Source organism: Urocampus carinirostris, unplaced genomic scaffold (genome assembly GCF_059441175.1).
Source record: "Urocampus carinirostris isolate Australia breed hairy pipefish unplaced genomic scaffold, RoL_Ucar_1.0 HiC_scaffold_42, whole genome shotgun sequence".
Taxonomy (NCBI): domain Eukaryota; kingdom Metazoa; phylum Chordata; class Actinopteri; order Syngnathiformes; family Syngnathidae; genus Urocampus; species Urocampus carinirostris.
In genome coordinates this window covers 95461-117641 of record NW_028283149.1, presented here as the reverse complement: position 1 = coordinate 117641, position 22181 = coordinate 95461, and the positions used below count along the sequence as shown (strand labels likewise).

At 43.5% G+C, this 22181-nt stretch overlaps 1 protein-coding gene across 1 annotated transcript; it reads left to right on the top strand.

The window, feature by feature from the left end:
* Nucleotides 1–3040: 3040 nt before the first annotated feature.
* On the top strand, nucleotides 3041–16120 carry LOC148345443 (uncharacterized). The gene is made up of 4 exons (XM_088325890.1): nucleotides 3041–3267; nucleotides 4799–4898; nucleotides 9508–10311; nucleotides 14365–16120. The coding sequence occupies exons 1-4, from the start codon at nucleotides 3257–3259 to the stop codon at nucleotides 14509–14511; spliced, it is 1062 nt and encodes a 353-aa protein (XP_088182016.1). The 5' UTR covers nucleotides 3041–3256; the 3' UTR covers nucleotides 14512–16120.
* The last annotated feature ends 6061 nt before the right edge of the window (nucleotides 16121–22181 follow it).

The window sequence follows — 22181 nt, the reverse complement described above, 5'->3', positions numbered from 1 at the left end:
AAGATCGAGGGAGAACGAGAGGGACACTAATTTGGCTAATTCGATGGAGTTCACTCAAGTCAAATTATTAAAGAAAATAAATCTGCCCCCGTGTGGAAATGCCGGTCGCTTGTCCCTGCCCACTGCCTGAAGATAGCTTGGATGGGCTCCCGTACCCCCGTGACCCTACTGAGGATAAGCGGTGTAGATAATTGATGGATTGATATCGGTTCCCACTACAAATAGCCTAACGGGCGAAACGATCATAAAACCTTTCAAAATGGGTTGATTAACGAGTATTACTTACACTTCTCCTTGAATGTTTTCCCTCCAAAAATATTCTTCCATCAAAGATGGGATGAGTAAAACAAAAGCAATGAAACAGGCGATAATAGGGCTTGCCGTGTAAAACAGAGATTCGCAGACAGACCGACAAAAGGGGACTGACGGGGCAGAGTTTAAATACTGACAGGGAGCCAATCTGTCAACATGCTAGTGTAGCGACCATCGTTCATGCACGACCCAAGGTTTCACAATCTCTGGTTTATTGCCTGCATTCAGTAAATAAAACAATACAAAAGTCAGGGGTCTCTGTTCTCGACTGCAATTATCTTCAACGCTTACAAAAATCACTTCAGCAACGGCAAGCAGACAACATGCGAGCACATTAATAATGAAACTTCGATAATAACAATGAACATAACTTTCCCACGTACCTGCATTCAGTAAATAAAACAATACAAAAGTCAGGGGTCTCTGTTCTCGACTGCAATTATCTTCAACGCTTACAAAAATCACTTCAGCAACGGCAAGCAGACAACATGCGAGCACATTAATAATGAAACTTCGATAATAACAATGAACATAACTTTCCCACGTACCTGCATTCAGTAAATAAAACAATACAAAAGTCAGGGGTCTCTGTTCTCGACTGCAATTATCTTCAACGCTTACAAAAATCACTTCAGCAACGGCAAGCAGACAACATGCGAGCACATTAATAATGAAACTTCGATAATAACAATGAACATAACTTTCCCACGTACCTGCATTCAGTAAATAAAACAATACAAAAGTCAGGGGTCTCTGTTCTCGACTGCAATTATCTTCAACGCTTACAAAAATCACTTCAGCAACGGCAAGCAGACAACATGCGAGCACATTAATAATGAAACTTCGATAATAACAATGAACATAACTTTCCCACGTACCTGCATTCAGTAAATAAAACAATACAAAAGTCAGGGGTCTCTGTTCTCGACTGCAATTATCTAAAACATTGAAGATACAAAAGAACGGGTCATCACTCAACAGGCCGCACCTCGTGGCGTGTTTGCATCAAAACATGTTGCATTTTCATTTCAAGCTGTATTAACTTCTTATTTAGTGCTTTTTTAATACACATCATTTAGAACAACTTATATATCTTCATATACAAAAATAATTTCGAAAGCAGCTCAAATGTCCAGCAAAATATGCATTTTTTTTTATCCAACTGATATTGGGCACAGCTTACCTTCAACGCTTACAAAAATCACTTAAGCTACGGCAAGCGCTGAAGCCCATAAAGTGCCAAACGAAAAAAAACAGTCGCAGACGCCCATGACTTAACAACTGAATGAGGTACCGGAATATTAACAGTAATACAACAAAAACACAGATTTTGTGAGAATTCAAAAAAACATTCAAAACAATCAAATTTCAACTCTGTTACACCAGCTGGCGCCACATGGGCGGGGCCAGTTGGGCGCCATCATTTTTTTCCCAGGTCCTCAACAAATGCTGGTCGCTTGTCCGATTTTTCACAAAAAGAAACGAGCATGCATTGTTAGGTGAATGAAGGCTATGTTTGGTTAATGGAGTCCGATAACTAATTTGAACAATTTGGTAAACGATACATTTTAATAGTTTATTTCCTAACAAGGTACACACAATTGTCTGGAAAATACGGTACTATGATTCTTAATTTTAAATCAAAACATCTTTGTTTTAAAATTTAGATATTCAGTCAGAGCTCAATATGGAAGCCATAATTCAGTTGTTAAAACGAAGATATCATCAATAAATTCTACATGTTTTTTAAATTTGAGCGCAGTATACTTTTTAGGATGATCTAAATTGATTTGATGCAACTGTGCAAAGTACGTTTTTATTTCAATGTTTTTTTTTCAAATGACATGATTATAAAAAAGTAAACGGCTCCTAAAAGTAAAAACTAAAAATCATTTAAAATATTATAAAGGCTATTTAAAAATGACACCTTTTTTTGAATGGAAATTTCGTTTGAATTTGAATTGAATTGTGGCACTCTTGGGCTGCCGTAGCTCAGGACTGAATTGAGCTAAGCCACCCACTTGTTAAAGGTACATTGTCCTATTTGACCACTAGATGGCACTGTATTGTAAAATGCGAACGAAACCATTGTCAAATGAGTACCCCGTAGTAGCATGGTGCCAGAGAATTAATTATTTTGTACCATTCGGAGGAACTGTCCCTTTAATGTCAACACGTTTGCATTTGATGGTTCAGTCATTGTATTGGCCCAAGCGTTGTATATGATATTTGCAGTACACTCATTTCTCCGCTGAGGCAAATAGCGACGCTGTAGGCAGCTTCCGTGTTTAAAAATACACAAAGAAGACGTACACTTTTATAATTGGTTGAAAGAGTGTTTCAGTATTTTGAAATCGGTGTTTCTGGTAAGCGCTTGTCCTCCATAAAGTCATTTGTATTTTTTATTTATTTGCCATCCTATAAAATAATTGGTGTCATTGTTGATGATTTTATTGGATCTTGATTTAGGTCGTAAATCGAACGAACACTTCAAAAGGAAATGTGTGCTGTTAAATGTCAAGTTCTGGGTTTCGGAACCGGACACACTTTGTTTCGTCTAAAATAGGGGTGTCGAACATACGGCCCACAAGGAGGTTTAATCGGGCCTACAGGATAATTCAAAAGTTGAAAAAAATGCTCCAACGATATGGAATTCACATTTGTAACAGGATGCAATTCACAGATTGTCCACTAGGGGGCAGAGTGATCAGTATCTACTACCTGAGGCGTGTTCAGGAGAGTGAGCGATTGCTATCGCGAGCTATCGCTAGCTTCTGAACGGCCAGTGATTATTGAGCGCTCGCGTGCCCGAGTAATCACGGGAGAAAGACCGCTTACTTTGATTTCCAACATGGCGTCGACAGTGCAGAAGATGGAGGATCTCACCCTGACGAGTGCTGTTGGCGATGTATCGTCTTACATTGCCTGGTAATGTTTGTGAACAATGCAAGACAGGTATGACCCTTCCACTGCGTTTAGGATAACCTTAACTGTGTCAATATGCGAACTGTCGCTCATATCAGCCAACTCGCTCAAAGCAAGCTGTAGAACGAAATCCATTGTACTGTCGTCGGCCATTTTGGATCAGTAAGGCAATCACAGTGAGCGATTACAAAACGTTCAGCAGTGCGCGGCAAGCGATTAACAAGCGACTACATGTCTGATTACTCTCCTGAACACGCCTCAGGGTACCCCAAATGAACAAGGCCGCCTGGCTGCTAGAATTTTGTGCATGTTTGGAGCAACCTACCTTTGTGAACAAATCTTCTCAGTAATGACTATTGTTAGGATTTAAACTACTAAAAATGTAGCATTTAACAAATTGTTCGAATTAGTTATCTGACTCCATTAACAAACTTTATTCTCCTAACAACGCATGCTCCTTTCTTTATGGAAAAATGAACAAGAATAGCCGACATTTTCACATGGGGGCAGATTTATTTTCTTAAAGTCTTTAAGTGAATTCCATCCAATTAGCCGAATTAGTCTTCGGTGAGCCTCCCTCTCACGATCTCTCGTCTCTCTTCTTCTGTCTTCCGTCTTTTCCACACGCTGGGGCATTGGCTCCTCCCCCATGGGGCGGGTCAGGTGCCAGCTTCACCACCTCCTCGCCAAAAGGCGCCGCCACGTCTAAAAAACTCACAACAAGAAAGCTTATCAGCCAAACAATGTCTCCTTTCCCGCGTCACAGGCGTCAGCCCTTGTCCCCGTTCTTGCTGTTTTTCTGTAAACATCATTCTTGTCTAGGCTACAATGACCTCGCCCCACAGCTCAGCCAATTAATATCTTTTGTCAAGTCATTTTTATTTGTGACGCCCTTAATCACAAAGAGTCTCAAAGGGCTGCACAGGTTATTGCACAGACTATTATTTCAGACTATGATGACACCATCCCCTGATCTGGAACCAACATGAGGGCAAGGAAAAACTCAAAAACCTCAAGTCATGTTTATTTGTGATGCCCTTAATCACAAAGAGTCTCAAAGGGCTGCACAGGTTATTGCACAGACTATTATTTCAGATTATTATGACAGCATCCCCTGATCTGAAACCAACATGAGGGCAAGGAAAAACTCAAAAACCTCAACATGAGGAAAATGAAGAAACCTTGAGAAGGGACCACACATCTGGTAATCCCCCTGTATTTGTATTTAAATGTAATTTGTATTTGATTGTAAAAAAATCCCTTATAGTCAAATAAATCAAATATAAAATCCTTAAAGGGAAAGGAAAACCTTAAAAACCTCATCATGATAAAAACGCATAAAATATAGCTAAACTTGAAAACAACTGAAGCGGACGGTGTGCCTCCAATTTTTTTTCATGAAAATAAGTCTGCCTCGTGTCAAAAAACACTGCTCTATACAAAGTCTAAGGACAATGTAGTGTGCCCTGAAACAAAACGCTGGTTAACTTGAAAGTAGCTCATATCATTTGAACAGATTTTGAATTCCAACTCGTCATTTTGTATGAAACGTTTCCTGCAGCATTGTTCCGCCACAAGTGAGGAGGAGGATGGACGAGAAACTTTTCCCGGAGATCACACTTCTCGATCTGCCCATCAGTCCATCCTTCCGTGCGATTGAGGTAAATGCAAACCCCAGCCAATGTTCCTCTGCGTGTGTGCGCAATTGCGCACTACCCAGAGCTTTTCCGCGCACAAGAAAATCTAGCCAGCTCACAAAAATCAGGGTTCCAAATTGCTCATTAAGAAGCCAATTCAGTCAAAGTGACAGTGCACGAAGGTCAAAATACACGGGTTCCCCTGACGCTGGGCGGCAGTAGCTCAGGAGGTAGAGCGCTCGTCTTGGGATCAAGGGATCCCAGTTCGAATCCCGGCTCGTCCGTGTTACATGTCGAGGTGTCCTTGGGTAAGACACTGAACCCCTAATACCTCCAATAAGCAGGTTAGCGCCTTACATGGCTGCAAGGCCGCTATTGGGAAATGTGGAACACATTGTAAAGCGCTTTAGGAAGTCATTGAGTTGAAAAGCGCTATAGAAATGCAGATCATTTCATTTCAAATACAGTATTTTGAAGTCAAGGTTGAAGTTGAGTAACGTCAGTAGAGTTTTTTGAGAGCCGGCTTCTTCGGCTTGGCTCACTAAAAAGGACCGGCTCTTTCGGGTCCCAAACGGCTCTTCGAGTTGTTTTTGCTTCTTTATTCCCTACACGAGCAAATGGGATGTAAAATTCTGCACAAAATGACTTAAAGGAAGGGGGGAAATAGAACAAAATGGAAAAAAATACCAAAATGAAAAAGTAGTGAAAAGCTGAGAAAAAAAGAAACAAAATGAGGAGGAAAAAAAGAGCAGGAAAAAAAGCCAGAAGCAAATAAAGGGAAAAAAGGTAATAGAGAACAAAAAAGCAAGAAAAAAGTAACAGCTCGGAAAAAATAAACACAATGAGATTTATTTTAAAAAGGAATTTAAAAAAAAGAAAAAACAGGGAAAAAGAGGAAAAAGTTTGTGTTGCATTCAAATAATTTCCAATGATATCAAGTGAATCTTGTTGCCAACATTGTACTTCCACTAATAAAAGTAATTAAATACTGTTGTGTATCGTGCAACCGACTCAATAGTTAGTTAGTTATTGCTCCAGCGAAGGTCGGGGGGTCCCGTCCCTGTGCGTTGAGCCGACCAGATGAACCAGGTTTTTCCAATGCTGGCGGTCTTGTGCCAGCTGTTCTGCATCCTCTACGGCAACTCCGTGTTGTTGGAGGTCGCCCGCAACGACGTCGAGCCATCGAGTGCGGGGTTTCCCTCGTGGTCGTCTCCAGCCTGCGGCCTTTGGGTCAAACTGGAGAATGGCTCGTGTCGGATGGTCTGGTGGTAGACGAAGGACATGGCCAAACCAGCGGGTGCGGCGTTGTGCGACCAAGGAAGATGCTTGGGGCTGGCACGTGCGGGCTCTGAGCTCTTTATTGGAGACTCGCTGGGGCCACCTGATGTTCTCGATGGTTCTGAGAGCCCTGCTATCAAAACCATCGATTCTTGTGGCCAGGGTGTCGTTCAGGGGCCATGTTTCTGAGCCATAAAGCAGGATAGGGAGTACGGCGAGGTTGTAAATGCGGAGCTTCGTCTTGCGTGCGATGGTCTGGTGCCGCCAGAGTGGTTTCCAGAGAGACTGCAGAGCAGATGCTGCCAGGGCTCTTCTGCGGAGAATCTCTGGTTTTAGGTCCCCATTGTCTGTCACCATGGACCCCAGATATACAAAGCTCTTGACAGGCTCTACGATGTCGCTACCAATTTGGATGGGAGGTGGATCTGGTCCATCACCGACATACATGAACTTGGTTTTCGTCCAACTCACTTGCAGGCCAAGCCGCGCTGCCTCTTCGCTGTAAATGCCCAGAGCGTCTCTCAGCTGGCTGTAGGAAGTGCTGAGAATGATGGTGTCGTCAGCATACTCCAGGTCAGTCAGGTGGTAGTTGCCGAAAGACACTCCGGGGATGCGCTCACTAACCCTGAACATCAGATGGTCGATGATGCAATTAAAAAGGTCGGGAGCAGCCACACAGCCTTGGCGAACGCCGCTGGAGATAGCAAACCAGTCGGAGTCAATGCCGTTGATACGGACACAGCTCTCTGTGTTGCTGTAGAGCAGCTTGAACAGGGCTATGATCTTGGGTGGTGCTCTGAGAGCTTGGAGGATGTTCCACAGTGAAGAGTGGCAGACGGTGTCAAAGGCGGCCTTCAGATCAATGAATCCGATATATAGATGGCGATCTTTACGGAATTCACGGGTCTTTTCTATCAGCAAACGGACGGCAGAGATGTGGTCCGTTGTGGAGCGGTTGGGCATAAAGCCAGCCTGCTGGGGACGGCGGCAGCTTCTGATTGCTGGAAGGGCACGGCTGAGCAAGATCCTGGTAAAGACCTTGCCCGGGATGGAGAGTAAGGTTATGCCTCTGTGGTTTCCACAGACAAGCCTGTCGCCCTTGCATTTCCAGAAGGGCAAGATGACTCCTCTGGTCCAGTCGGTGGGCAGCTGCTCCGATTCCCACACCTGGTTGAATAGGCGGGTTAGCCACTCCACCATGCCATCACCGCCGGCCTTGAGCATCTCGCCGGTAATGGCACAGATGCCGGGGGCTTTCTTGGTGTTCAGCTTCTTCAGAGCAGCTCTCACTTCCTCGGGTGTTACGGGGTCTGTGCAGCAGGTGTCGTTAGGAGGTGCTGTGCTCGCAGCCCGTAGGAGGGTGGGATCAGCCGGGATGGTGCTGTGCTGCAAGAGGAGGCTAAAGTGCTCCTTCCAGCGCTCGAGGCAGTTGGCTTCTGTCATGATGAGGTTGCCGTCTGAGTCCTTTACCAGGGCTGTCTTTATGTGTGGGCCGCTACGGGCTTGGCGTAGTAGACTGAATACGCGGCTCATGTTGTTGTTGTTGGCCGCGGACTCAAGCTGTTGGGCTTCTGCCTGCCAAAACCTCTCCCTATCTTCAGCAATGGCCACATTGCGCAGGCGATTCAGTCTCCGATACTCTGTGAGGTCGCCTCGGAGTCGGGCCTCACGCCGCTGGTCTATGATGTTTAGTGTCCTCTCTGATATCCAGGGCTTTCTCGGGGAGGATCGCGGGCGTCCGAGGACATTGTGAGCAGACTGGAGGACACTTTCCTTGAAGGCCGCCCAGTCTGTCAGCTTGTCAGGAGCCAGGGTATCAAGAGAGCGGCGGATGGAGCAACTGAAGTCTCTGGCGATGTTGGGGTCGCTGAGTCGGGAGGAGTCGGGGCGAGGCAGAGTCTTGTGCTGGTTGGCTCGGAGCTTTAGCTTGAGCTGGGCCACCAGCAGACGATGGTCTGTGTTGCCAAGCTGTGCTCCTCTGAACACCCGGCAGTTGGTTACAAACGACTTCCAGCGTCGTGATATCAGGATGTGGTCCAATCCCTTCCTGGTTCTGCCATCTGGGCTGTACCACGTCCAGTGATGGATGCATTTCCGGGGAAACCAGGTGTCAGCAACACAAAGGTTGTTTTGGTGGCAGAGGAGGAGGAGGCGGTTGCCATTGTCGTTTGTTGTGCTGTCAACGAAGGTGGTGCCGACAGGTGAGCCGGGGGACCGATCAATGCTGGATAGAGTGGCGTTGGCATCAGTGAGGATGATGGTGACGTCGTGTGGTGGGGCTTGGTTGACAGCCTGGTGGAGTTGGTCAAAGAACGCGTCCTTCGCATCCTCATCAGCGACATCGGTGGGGGCGTAGGCGACGATCACTGTCATCTTGCCGTGATGGTGGAGGAATCGAGCAGACAGTAGTCTGTCACTTATTGGTGTCCAGCTGATGAGGGACCTCCGGAGGGCTTTTGGAATGGCAAGAGCCACACCGTAAAGGCCGGTCCGACTCTCGGGGCCACTCCAGATGTAGCAATGGTTGCCAGCTGTTGTTTCACCATTGCCTTGCCATCGTACTTCACAGAGCCCTGCCATGGTGATGTTATAGCGACAGAGCTCTCGGGACAGCAGGGTGGCAGCTCCGGGGCGAAGGAGTGTCTGGACATTCCAGGTGGCGACACGGGTCTTATGACGAAGATCGATCCGTACTCGTTGGTCGGGGGCAGGCTGGGGTCCGTTACCGTGTTGGTCAGTCCGGCTTCTTTCTCTGGTCAGTTTCGTAACAAAGTGTGTTTCTCCTGGGTGAGTTGTTAGCCCTCCGCAGGATAGTCGGTTGGTGGGGCTGCCACCTCACAGCGTACCGACACGCTGGGGTCTTTGTTTGTCTGGAACCTACCCCGGAGACCGGCCCGCCATGGGTGACCCTACCAGGAGCAAGCTCCCGACGGTATCGCTCTCCAGGGTCACTGGAACACGCAAGCCCCCTCGCCGCATCAAGGCCAGACCCATCCGAGGGGGGCCGACTCAATAAGAACCCCAAAATGTTAATATTATGCGACAAAAGATACCAGGAATAAAAGAAATGGAAATCTTGAGAAATAATTGTAAAAACAAATGATGTTTGTAGTCAATTCATTCAAAAGTGAAAAATAATTTTGCATTGCCGAAAACTCAGCAAAATGTAACACGATGTCAAGTTTTGGACATGTTTGATCATGATTTATTTGCCACACTTGGGATTGCTGTTGCTCACTATTGTTTCAAGCGTTGCTCACCGACTTTGTGTCAACGCTCAGACTCGGGGAAAATGACAGGGAACATTGACCAATGTTCCAACTTGAATGCATATTTTTCTCCTTTCTCATTGCAGACGGAGACCATACCGGACTTTACCGATGACTCTTTAGATTGTTCATCGCAGAACCTAATGAACTTCACGATGGACATAACGAATTCTGATCTGCTGGCACTTGACACCTGGGACACAAAAGGCACCGTTCAATGTCGTCCCGAACGCATTGCGGAGTCCGAGAACCCGAATTCGGAGCCCGTTTTACCTGCATCTCTAGAGAGCGTCCCTCCAAAACCAGAAGAGAAGCCCATCTCCGATGATAAAAGTGTCTCCTTGTTGAGTGGACTTCCGGAACAAGATCCAGAGTCTAAAGCCAATCGCACCACAGACGTCCGGTCGGCAGAATCGAGCCTGGTCTCCCGTCACTGCAACACTTTTGACGCCGAACCGGCGCCAAACATCGCCGTCACTCTATCGGAGACCGGTTTGTCCGGGAGTCGGCACAACACCTTCGAGGCGAGTCCTCCTCGGCTATCGAGGACCTACGACCCGGCTGAAACGTTTATCTTTGACCCCACCTTGGAGCAAAGACCTTTTATCGCTTCCACACCCCTGCCCCGCTGCAAAACGGTGGATTTCTGTGCCAGGACAGACGGCAAATTGCCGGGACCTGAGGAACAGCCAAACCTCTGTTCCGAACCAGAAGCCCGGGTGACGGCTGTCGCGACATCGGACGTCTGCCCTTCAAAAACGCTTCCGTCTCAAGCGCCCGCAAAATCGCTCTTGCCTTTCTTGAAACGGTCGCATTTGACGTCGCTTCCCAGGCGCAGCGAGAAACCGTCTTCGGGTTCCAGCTCCACGCAACGGAAGACACTTGCACAGGTAATGAAAATTTGAGTTTCTCGCCGGCACGGGTGGAAGTGGAAAAGTTGACGTCTGGAAATTGCTGAAATCGGTGGTCGTGATTAGAATAGAATAGAATCTAACTTTATTGTCATTGTTACAACATGGGTTGAATATATTGTGACAACGAAATTGGACGTGGCACTCCAGGTCCACGTTTTACAGTGAGGATAAAGAGAACAAAGAAAACGTTTGTACTGTCCTTGTTGCATGCTTTGTTTTCCTCCGGAGGGGGGTGTATGAGGGGGTGAGGGACAGACAGAGATGTCTGGATCCAACTAGATATTTGATCTTACTGTACGCACGGTCCAGTGTTTTTTCCCCCGGTTGCTCAGTCCACGTATTGAATGAATTTGGGAAGTACAGTCCTTAAACATGCCCGATTAAAGTCGCCGGCGACGATAAAAGCTGCGTAGGGGTGTGCGAGCTGCTGTTTATTGATAGCAGCGGGCTGGGGATTTAGCGCTATGCTAACTTTAGCATCCGGTGGAACGTAAACGGCAACCACAATGACCACAGTTAGATCTCTCGGTAGATAGAAGGATCTACACGATACTGCCAGAAACTCTATATCGAGTGAGCAGTGTGTATCAATGATTCGGCTGTTATTGCAGCGCATAGTCCCCCACCCGTTTTTACCGGAGTCTCCGTCTCGGTCGTGCCGGTGAAGCGTGCGTCCTGCTCGTTGGACTGTGGCGTCGGGGAAGCCAAGGCTCCGTAATGACAAAAATATTGCAATTTCGGACAAAGCTGTTGGTAACGATCCGTTAAGGCTACAAACAATGTACCGTAATTTCCACACTATAATTCGCATTGGACTACAAGATGCACCCTCCCAATATTTCTTTTGTCACGTTTTTCGAGTCAATTCCCATTTTTTTGTGACGCCCTTCATCCGGAAATGTCTCAAAGGACCGCACGGGCCTCAATGACACCATCCCCTGTACTGAAACCGACACGCAGGCGAGGAAACTCTCAAAACCTCAACATGAGGAATTAAGAAACCTTGAGAAGTCTCAACCGTGACCCTTATAAAGTCGTCATAAACCTAAAAAGTATCAAGAAGTCCCGTCAGCTTGCTTAACTATACAGATCCATTCTAAGCTAAGATGTGCTAACAATTAAAACAAGAGTACATTCAAGTCATTGCAATATGTTTGCTACTCTCACACAATGTTTGAAAATGAAGCGATGTCAAATATTTCACTGTACTACCTCATATGCAGATCATTAGTTTTGGAGCGATCGTCGTTGGGCGTCGATCCAAAAAATACGCAGAGAGGAGATGTGGCAAAAAGGGAACGCGCTTTATTGCATTCGGGACACATTCAAAGTTCTAGATGTTCAACATTGGCTTTTCAGTGATCTCAAATAAAGTTAAGATATCTCGTGAAGGTCGTCCGCCCCGGCTCCCTCAATCAGCTTGTGACCTCTTGCAACAACGTCATCCCACGACCTCCACCAGATGCCTACATACTGATCATGAGTTGTTATCCACATTCCACAACATTAGTATATAAAAAGAAGAAAATACTACTTAAAATAAAAAAAGAATGATGTGCTTTGTTTTAATTTTTTACAGCGCTATCTTCAACCGCTTTGTTTAACAAATTAAGTTTTTAAATGGAGTGTGCTACCTCATGAGCGGTCAATTGGTATATAAAAATCTACTGCCACCTACTGATCTGGATGACTATTTTTGCGGTCTAAGAAGCAGACCACTGACGTGTGGGAGAGCTATAAATTGGCTAACGGTCGAAAAAAAATTAGGCAAGGACTTGTTATGTTTTTAACCAGCTGCAGCGGGGAGAATAGCAGAGAAGACAAGCAACTGACTCGTCCACACTCACTCACTCTAGCCCCCCTCCCCCCGTCTGCCTCTGTGTTTTATTGAAAATGCAAGACACGGAAAAGTACTGGTATGTTGAGACAAAGACAAACGACCAACCCCATGGAAAAGCACTGACACCTTTAAACAAAGACTGGAAGTCTAAGAGAATGCCAATAGGAGCATCAACTGATTAGAAATACACACTTTGAGCAAATGCGGTTAAGCCTACTTTAACCTATTGCAGTTCCTTGTCTGAAGATGGCAAAAATACTGAATAATGGCCGGATTTTTTTGTAAAGATAAAATTGGGCAAATTCCAGCGGCACACTGGTTGAAAAACACTGGTCTAAGTGGTTGTGCTTCTTTTGTTTCCCTTTTAGCGACAATTAACCACTATAGGACACTCCTAAACTATGTTTCCCAAAGGTCAAGTCAAGTCAAGTCAAGTCATTTTTATTTGTATAGCCCTAAATCACGAAGAGTCTCAAAGGGCTTCACAGATTGTTACACTATATTACACAAACTATTTTCAACCGACAAGAGGAGTAGGTTATTCGTATGCAATGGAGTAGAAGTGAGTTTTAAGTTTAGATTTAAACATTTCCACTGAGGTTGCAGATCGAATCTCAGGGGGAAGAGCATTCCACAGCACCGGTGCCCGGATGGAGAACGCTCTCGAACCAGCAGAAGACTTCTTTGCTCTCGGGATCATCAGAAGACCAGCACTCTCAGATCGTAGGCTTCGGCCCGGGACATAGTGGCAGATCAGATCTGAAAGATAAGAGGGAGCAAGTCCATGTATGATTTTGTACAATACTAAGAGAACTTTGAAGTCACATCTTTGGCTAACTGGGAGCCAATGCAGGTTAGCCAAAATCGGTGTTATGTGATCGTACTTTTTTGTCCTGGTTAAGAGCCTCGCTGCGGCATTTTGTACTAGCTGAAGAGACTTGATTCTGGACTTCGGGAGACCGGAGAGTAGTGCATTGCAGTAATCGAGACGGGAGGTAACAAATGCATGAATTAATGTTTCCGCATCAGACTGAGACAGTATTGAACGGATTTTAGCAATGTTGCGAAGATGGAAGAAGGCAGTTCTAGTAATTTGTTTTACATGCATCTCAAAGGATAGTTCAGGGTAAAACGGTTACCGTACGCAGTACGTTTAATTGTAGCGATGCGTTTCCAATTTTAGCCACTGTATTTGTCAGTGTGCGTATATAAGGCACCGTTTTAAATTTCCGGGAAATTTGGGGTTTTATAGTTACGCCTTATAGCCCGTAAAATGCGATACGAGCTAAAATCTCGTTCACTGCTAGCAAATTTAAACGGTGTAAACGGTGCGGCCGTTTTGGGGATCAACAATGACTTTTCGTCTTTTCGTTTCTGTTTTTTGGGTCTTTTTAGACGACAGCATTGTCCAGTGCAGCTAGTCTGCATCCGACAACATCGGGTAAGACGTTGAATTCTTGCGATTGATGCTTTGTTGCGCCGGTGTCATTTCCCCGTTTTCCGCGACACCAGCCACCAGGCCGAAGACGGGGGTGGAGAAGCCCCCGTTCGGTGGACCGAGATCAGGTCGGGCTTCCGTTGCAGGTAATAAAGGTAATGACTCAAGATTAAACTTGGTTTTATGGATGTCCTCTTTCATTTTTTTCTCCTTAGCGGCCACTGCTTCAGTCCACATTCCCCAGTCAAGGAAGCGTGACTTGAGCAGGGATGCAAAGTTGGAAGCAAAGAAGAGCAAGACTGGTAAAAATGGGAAATAGGACATCAATATGACGTTGTCATTTTTCTCAAACTTGGAAATGGGATTAGCTCATGTGCGGCCCCTTCTCGAGGTTTCTTCATTTCCTCAAGCTGAGGTTTTTGAGTTTTTCCTTGCCATCGTGTAGGTTTTAGATCAGGGGATGGTTGCAGTTGATAGTCTGTGGTGCACAGGCGGCCCGCGGGCCAGATCAGGCCCGCTATGGGATTGAATCCAGCCCGCGAGACATCACTCAGAGAAGCGCAAGAGAAAAACAAGCTGCAGGTTGCAGGTTGAAAAATGGCAACTTGATGTTGCCAAAGCCAGGTGCCTCGAACAAAGACACTCTACTTGTATTTCTCTCAATCTCTCTTTTTATGAGCTTATGATTGATGCCCACCTCATATTCTGTTTTGTCCTGTCTCTTTCCGACGCCTGCCTGGCTGATACGAAGGAGAAGGATGATTTGGGATGGGTCAGCGGACCGGCGTCTGACCTGCAGCATGTCAACCCCTGCATTTACCGGCTGGCAGAGACGGGAGGCAGCGTCGTGGCCGTCATAGACTTTCTGGACTGGTTTGCAGGCTGGGGGCGTCGTTGATGTCATGCACTTTCCGGACATTTTCATTATCTTACCTTATGTTTACTATTATGTGTACAGTAATGCTAATTGTAATTCACCCTGGTCAATCCTGGAAGGGGGATTACCACATGTGAGGTCCTTTCTCAAGGTTTCTCTTTTCTCCTCACACTGAGGTTTTTGAGTTGTTCCTTGCCCGCATGCTGGTTTAAGATCAGGTCATTGTGTCATTTTGTAACTGTAATCCTGTGCAGTCCTTTGAGACATTTTTGTGATTAAGGGCTATATAAATTGACTTGACTTGACTTGACAATTTGACTTCACCCCTTTTCTCCCACGCTCTGTCTCTTTCACTCTCTGTGTCTCTCTTTTTCTCTTCCTTTGTTGCTCTTTGTCTCTTTCTCTTTGTGTCTTTTAACCTTATTTTGCTCTAACTTCCTTTTTTTCCTTTTCTCTGTTTTCTCTTTCTCCATTCCTACCCTTCTTTTCTCTCCTTCTGTCTTTCTATTTCTCTTTGGATTTCTTCCTCTCCCTTTCTTTTCCCCCTTTCACGACTTTTTATCTCTCTCTCTCTTTCTTTTTCCTGCCCTCTCTCCTTTTCCCTCCCTCTTTCTCTTATTTCTTTGTCTCTCTTTTTCTTTCTCTTGAATCTCCTCGTCCGGCCCCCGACAGAATGTTTGTTCTATCGTGTGGCCCCCGAGTTCAAATGAGTTTGACAACCCTGCTGTAGTGTGTATAGGCTTTTGAGACTACTTGTCGCAAATGAATGTGACTTCGAATCTCAATATTGTTGACCGTATCCTTCCGTGTGACACAGGTGAAAAAAGAAATTTTCCCTACTTTGCTCCCCGACTAGGCTTCTCTTAAAAATGGTGCGTCGCTTAGAGGAGTTAGGCAGAATTTCTTACTCTCCGCCACCATCTACTGGCTTGAAGTCACGATTGCACCCTCATTCATGATGTGCGTGCTTTTCTTTGAATCGCTCGAAAAAAAAACATTTTGGGGGTGGTTGGTGTTTGGACGAGGAGCAGGCCAATTCTTACTTTCACCACTTTCATGCTACACGAGCGAATGTAAAGGAAAAAACAAACCGGCGGGAAGAGCTTGCAGTCACTCACCAGCTCTCCCCTGAGCCCCCTGTCTTGGAACCTAATATGTTCGTACAGCTGCTTGAAATCCTTAAATGCTTGAAATTGAATGTTGTGTTTTCTAGGGTTACAGTGCTTGAATTTGGGTGAAGTGCTTGTAAATGCGCGAATAGGTTGCCATGTTGTTTAACAAATCTGACATTCTGACTTCCGTGACACCAGTTTATTTGAGCGCGTCTAAGAAATGCAAACGCATCATGAGGTGACTGGGCCTTCAATGATGACGCAAGCCAGGAGATGGCAGCATAGAGCAACAAAGTTCTAAATTCTGTACAGCTCCTTTAATTTCAAGAAGAATCGGCTTCCTTGGCTATCACCACCAACCTTAAGTACATTTTTAGTTCCGGTGTGATTAATAATAGTAATGATAATGACAATTGATCTTTTATTCTTCATAACTATATAGTAATGTATTATTCTTTTAGAATGGTACCGGAGAAGTGGCCAAATTGGCTTTGAAACTCCTTTAAAAGTGCTTGAATTTGGCCATGCATCAAATTGATGAGCCCTTTAAACAGTGTTTTTGAATGGATCAAACTATAAGGGACCCATTTCCATCTCACAAGTTTGTATTATGTTCCATGTTACCTTCAGGTGCCGCAGATAATGGCGTGGCCAAGCTTGGAGGCCTCAAGCCACAAGTGAATCTCCGTCAAGTGGAAAAAGGCTCAGGTAAGTCAGACGAGTGCTTGGTTCTGACTTCTAAAGGCAGTTGTGTGTTGGTACTGTAAGGTTTTAACATGTATTAGCCTGAAATCTGACTCCGAAGACACTTCACGTGTCTTGTCTAAACCCTTCCAGTTGGTGTATAAAATAGTATGTAACTTCAGTACTGAAAAGACAAATGTAGTGAATGAAAATAAATGTGTAATAAGTACATTAATGTGTCACATCTAAGTCAGTAAGGTCATATTTAAAGCCCCAATGTGTAATATTCGACCACTAGATGGCACTGTGTTGTCTTGTAGAAGCAAGGGCCATTGATGCGCGGGGGGATACCGGACATGCATGGCGCCAGAATTTTTTTGACCTATAATTGTTTTCCTGAAAATGAACATGGGTATGATGGTTCACATATTTTGTCTAGTGTTCAACTTTTTTTTTTTTTTTTAAACTGGATGGAAGTTGGAGACACACTGTGCCTTTAAACACTAAAGGCTGGGAATATGTCAAGTAGATAATCTTCAGGAAATTTATATCAATCCCTTTTTTTGCAGCTTGCACTAAATGCGCATCAATGGAACAACAGCTTCAACATCAAGTCGCAGAAATCCAGAGACTGAAAGAAGGTACGTCCGTCTTTGCGATCCATTTCAAAAGTGAAGAAAAACGCATCGGTGTATTTTATACATCTTGTTCCAGAGATCCACCGGCTGAAAGAAAAAATACTTGAAGTTCTGCAAAAACAATTGGACTGATTTCCCTGTAAATGTTCTGTAGTTTGTAAAAGAAATAAAAATGTATTCATTTCGGTGATCGCCTATTTGAATATATTACCCAAATCTCTGAAGAGAATTAGCATTGTCTTGTGATTACAATGTCCAGAACATTATTTACAATATGAGATGCAGCACTCCAGGACAAACGTGTTATATAGGCATGGGTTGGTTAGAAGAGCTAGAATTTCCTGTGGTGTGTCATATTTGTCCATTAAATGGCACTGTATTGTCTAAGTCATGGAAAAGCAAATGAACACAGCGTAGCAGCAAGATCCCAGACAAACGTGGGGGTGTGACTACTCAGATTCTGCTATGTAAAAGTAATGCAAATTTCACCACATCATTGGGAAGATAGTTTATGTATTTTTGCCAATCATTCAAATTTGGATTTTTGTACCATTAGGAGGCTCTCTATAATACTGTTGAGAATTTAAAGCCCCAATGTGTAATATTCGACCACTAGATGGCACTGTGTTGTCTTGTAGAAGCAAGGGCCATTGATGCGCGGGGGGATACCGGACATGCATGGCGCCAGAAATTTTTTGACCTATAATTGTTTTCCTGAAAATGAACATGGGTATGATAGTTCACATATTTTGTCTAGTGTTCAACTTTTTTTTTTTTTTTTTAACTGGTTGGAAGTTGGAGACACACTGTGCCTTTAAACACTAAAGACTGGGAATATTTCAAGTGGATAATCTTCAGGAAATTTATATCAATCCTTTTTTTTGCAGCTTGCACTAAATGCGCATCAATGGAACAACAGCTTCAACATCAAGTCGCAGAAATCCAGAGACTGAAAGAAGGTACGTCCGTCTTTGCGATCCATTTCAAAAGTGAAGAAAAACGCATCGGTGTATTTTATACATCTTGTTCCAGAGATCCACCGGCGGAAAGAAAAAATGCTTGAAGTTCTGCAAAAACCATTGGACTGATTTCCCTGTAAATGTTCTGTAGTTTGTAAAAGAAATAAAAATGTATTCATTTCAGTGATCGCCTATTTGAATATATTACCCAAATCTCTGAAGAGAATTAGCATTGTCTTGTGATTACAATGTCCAGGACATTATTTACAATATGAGATGCAGCACTCCAGGACAAACGTGTTATATAGGCATGGGTTGGTTAGAAGAGCTAGAATTTCCTGTGGTGTGTCATATTTGTCCATTAAATGGCACTGTATTGTCTAAGTCATGGAAAAGCAAATGAACACAGCGTAGCAGCAAGATCCCAGACAAACGTGGGGGTGTGACTACTCAGATTCTGCTATGTAAAAGTAATGCAAATTTCACCACATCATTGGGAAGATAGTTTATGTATTTTTGCCAATCATTCAAATTTGGATTTTTGTACCATTAGGAGGCTCTCTATAATACTGTTGAGAATAAATGCTACACTACCATGATTATTTCAATAATAATATTTGCGTTTGGACAGGATAGTGTCGACCAGGGGTCTCAAACTTCATTCACTTGGGGGCGCCAGAGGTGAGGTCGGGCCTAAAGGATTTTATACATTTGACTATAAAGGATTTTATACGATTGACTACAAGTTACACATATTCAGTTTAATGCAATGAAGATATTCACTGACTGCTTTGGTTCAGTGTACAAAAACAGGTCAGAGCAGGCTGTTCGAAATGCATCATATTTTGTCTAGGAATTTCGATAACGGGACTCATGGATTTGCTGACGCAGAACGACAGGCGCTGTCGTGGAAGAGCCATACCTCAAGGCGCGCAAACAACTGATTGGCACGCCCATGGGAGGAGCCGGCACGCCATAATGCGAGGAGACGTGAGCCAATAAGAGAAAGCCAATAACGGAAAGAGGCTTCCTGCACACTCCTACATGACTTCAGCGGTCTCCTGTATACACTTAGTTCTGCTGTTTGAAATAATAAAATCCGCCCCCGTGTGGAAATGTCGGCCTTCATGGTCATATTTCTCAAGAAACGAGCGCGCATAATTGTTGGAGGAATGTAGGTCGTATTTGGTTAATGGAGTAAGATAACTAATTCAAACAATTTGGTAACCGGTACATTTTGATAGTTGAATTCCAACAGGCCAAACGAGTGAATCTCGGAAAATGAGAATCCAAGAAATGTTCACTGACTTCTATCTGGAATATTCCCTGGAAGATCCCAACTGTTTTCCCAGGGGCAGGGGCGGGAACCCTTTTGACGCAAAAAGCCATAAATCAAAGTAAATTTTTTTGGGGGGGAGAGAGCCACACCATATATCAGAAGACTGCAAACAAAATCGCCATACCGGCCATCCAAACAAAATAAATTCTTCAGCACATTTTATTTCACTGATTTTTTTTCTAAAATGTTCGAAATAAAAATTCCAAAGCCTGTGTCTCATTAATACAAATATGCCACTTAAAATGTGTCTCAATCCCGCGGTTACTTGAGTATTCAGGCACATTTTGACCGTCACCGGTCAGACGAGGTGGCGACGTGGGGAGTTCCTGGCCCGCCCATGGGGGGGTGGCCGACGCCCCGACTTGTGAAAAGACGGGAGACGGAAGGAGAGAGATGGGGGAGAAGATCGTGAGAAGGAGGCTCGACGAAGACTAATTCGACAATACTTCGATGGAATTCACTTAGGTAAATACTTTAAGAAAATAAATCTGCCCCCGTGTGGAAATGTCAGTCTCTTGCCCATATTTTCCCGAAAAGAAACGAGCATGCATTCTTGGGTGAAAGAAGGTTATGTTTGGTTAATGGAGTCAGATAACTACTTAGAACAATTTGTTAATCAATGCATTTAATATGTTTAGTTCCTAACCATTTGTAAATCATATTTACTCCCCCTGGCATGTTTCATAATTTTTCTCTGTATTTGTTCCCTTGTACAATTTGTTTTAATGTTAAGTAAGGTTACAGTGCCATTTTTGTATGGAAGTATGTATGCATTTTGTTCAATTACGCATAAAAAAAGACTTGAAAAAGAAATAAGGAGAAATACTGTCAGGATGCATAGGCAAATATATTTACACCGCACTGCATAGAATAGAATAGAATATGCCTTTTTTGTCATCGTTACAACATGGGATATGCTGTGACAACGAGATTGCATAGAAGTTGGCCTAAGATTAAATTGAAAAAGTAGTGCGTCATAACCATAGTGCTCGTTAAAAGTCGTGCAATAACACTTAATGTACTCCTAAAAACGATGCATGTTAGAACTTCAGTTCAAATATTCAAAATCCTGTTCTCAAAATAAAACTGTATTTCTGGGTTTCGCCAAAGGTGGCCGCTGTCGCGCATCTGTGCTATGTGGTTTTTCCGTGACGTCACTTCCTTTCCCGGCGCGTGTGCACACACTAGTAAACGTCGCACGTTTTCTCTTGTCAGCTTAACAGCAAAACTGGATTTTATAACCGCTCACACGAGACAGAATCAACAAGGAGCATATTTCGCAAGGATTTAGGTGCGTTTGTGGTCATTTTGTGTGTTTTACCGGACGGTACTCGTTGGCTTTCCTCTTGTGAGGCCTGCTCATGGAAGCCGACTTAGCATTAGCTTAGCAATATGCTAGCTAGCGTTCGCGGCTAAACCGATATACGTTAGAATCCTTGTGTTGAAAATAAAATAATATTAAAATAAAAGAAATAGAATATAGAAATACCCAATATAACGTGTTGATATAGAGTATTTAAATAGTGCTACATAAAATACACACTGTCATAGAAATAGGGTCATGCAAATGATGGGGTGGGGTTTAATGTGGGCTTTTACTCCTCCGGGTGGAGTTAAAGAGCCTCATGGCATGAGGAAGAAATGGTCTGTCTGTCCGTGGAACAAGACTTTGACGGCAGTTATGTCAAAGTAGTCAGTATCACGTATTCATGCCAATCTAGCTGATGGGATTGCTTTTGTAATCATACCATGCTACTATAAACCGATTTAATATATACATTTCTAAAAACGAATCTACAGTCTTTATACTGATACGTTTTTCAAGCTACCTTTTCTTAAATGGTCTGCATTTCTATAGCACTTTTCAATTCAATGAAGACCTGAGGATGGATGGATATATAATTTAATATAGTCATATGTTGTAATTTGTGCCAGTTATGTCTTAATTTGCATTTGTTTTGGAACTTTACATAATGTCATGTACCTCACTACATTTTTAAAACTACATTATCTGCATATGCAACACTGTATTCAGTATGTTATTCCTGTACATACATGCTGACATTTCTTGTGTAAATTTGGATAAATTATAACTATCATCTTATCCTCCTTGTTTCATAACCTTATCTTCTCTGTTCCTTTATCTTCTTGGGTTTTTTACCTCACTGTGAATGTGTGATACTGGAGTGTCATGCCCAATTTCGTTGTCACAATATGTTAACCCATTTTGTAACGATGACAATAAAGGTATATTCTATTCTACAGATTTGATCCCCAAAAAATCATGACCAAAATAATTTAATGTTTTCATGTTATTTTTTTGCATTAATAGATGCTGCATTAATGATATACATTTTTTCATGTTCTTTAATTTTCTGGGGGTCAATGTAATATTCACATCATAAACATGAATTAATAAGATAAAAATGTATCTGGTTTTGATGTCATCTGTTATGTTTTTGCATTAAATTGAATCAAATTCAATGCTAAAAATATGAAATTGATGTATGTTCTTTTGACTTTTTCGCCATCTTTAAATTTTAATAGCACTTGACTCCCTGTTGGTGTCTGTGTGTGAATGGGTAAGTGTGAAGCACATTGTAAAGCGCTTTGGGAGGTCTTCATTGACTCAAAGTGCTATAGAAATGCAGACTATTTATTTTATTTATTTAAAGCACTTTACAATGTGCTTCACACTTACACACCAATAGGGAGTCAGCTATGCAAGGCGCCTACCTGCTTATTGGGGGTATTAGGGATTCAGTGTCTTGCCCAAAGACACTTTGATAATCCGGTAATCAAACCTGCGACTTCTTGATCCCGAGACGAGCGCTCTAAATCCTGAGATAACGCCGCCCCGAACGCACATTTAGTCGACTAATAAAAAACAAATGTTCAAGAGCCTCATGGCTCTTTAAAAATGTTTTTTTATCGAGTGTAACTTTCAAAGGAAAACATT

What these genes read in the sequence shown, in the direction of transcription:
- LOC148345443 (XM_088325890.1), top strand. An exon ending in CATCCTTCCGTGCGATTGAG is followed by an intron (nt 4,899 to 9,507) that starts GTAAATGCAAAC and finishes TTCTCATTGCAG; the next exon opens with ACGGAGACCATACCGGACTT. An exon ending in AACGGAAGACACTTGCACAG is followed by an intron (nt 10,312 to 14,364) that starts GTAATGAAAATT and finishes GCTGATACGAAG; the next exon opens with GAGAAGGATGATTTGGGATG.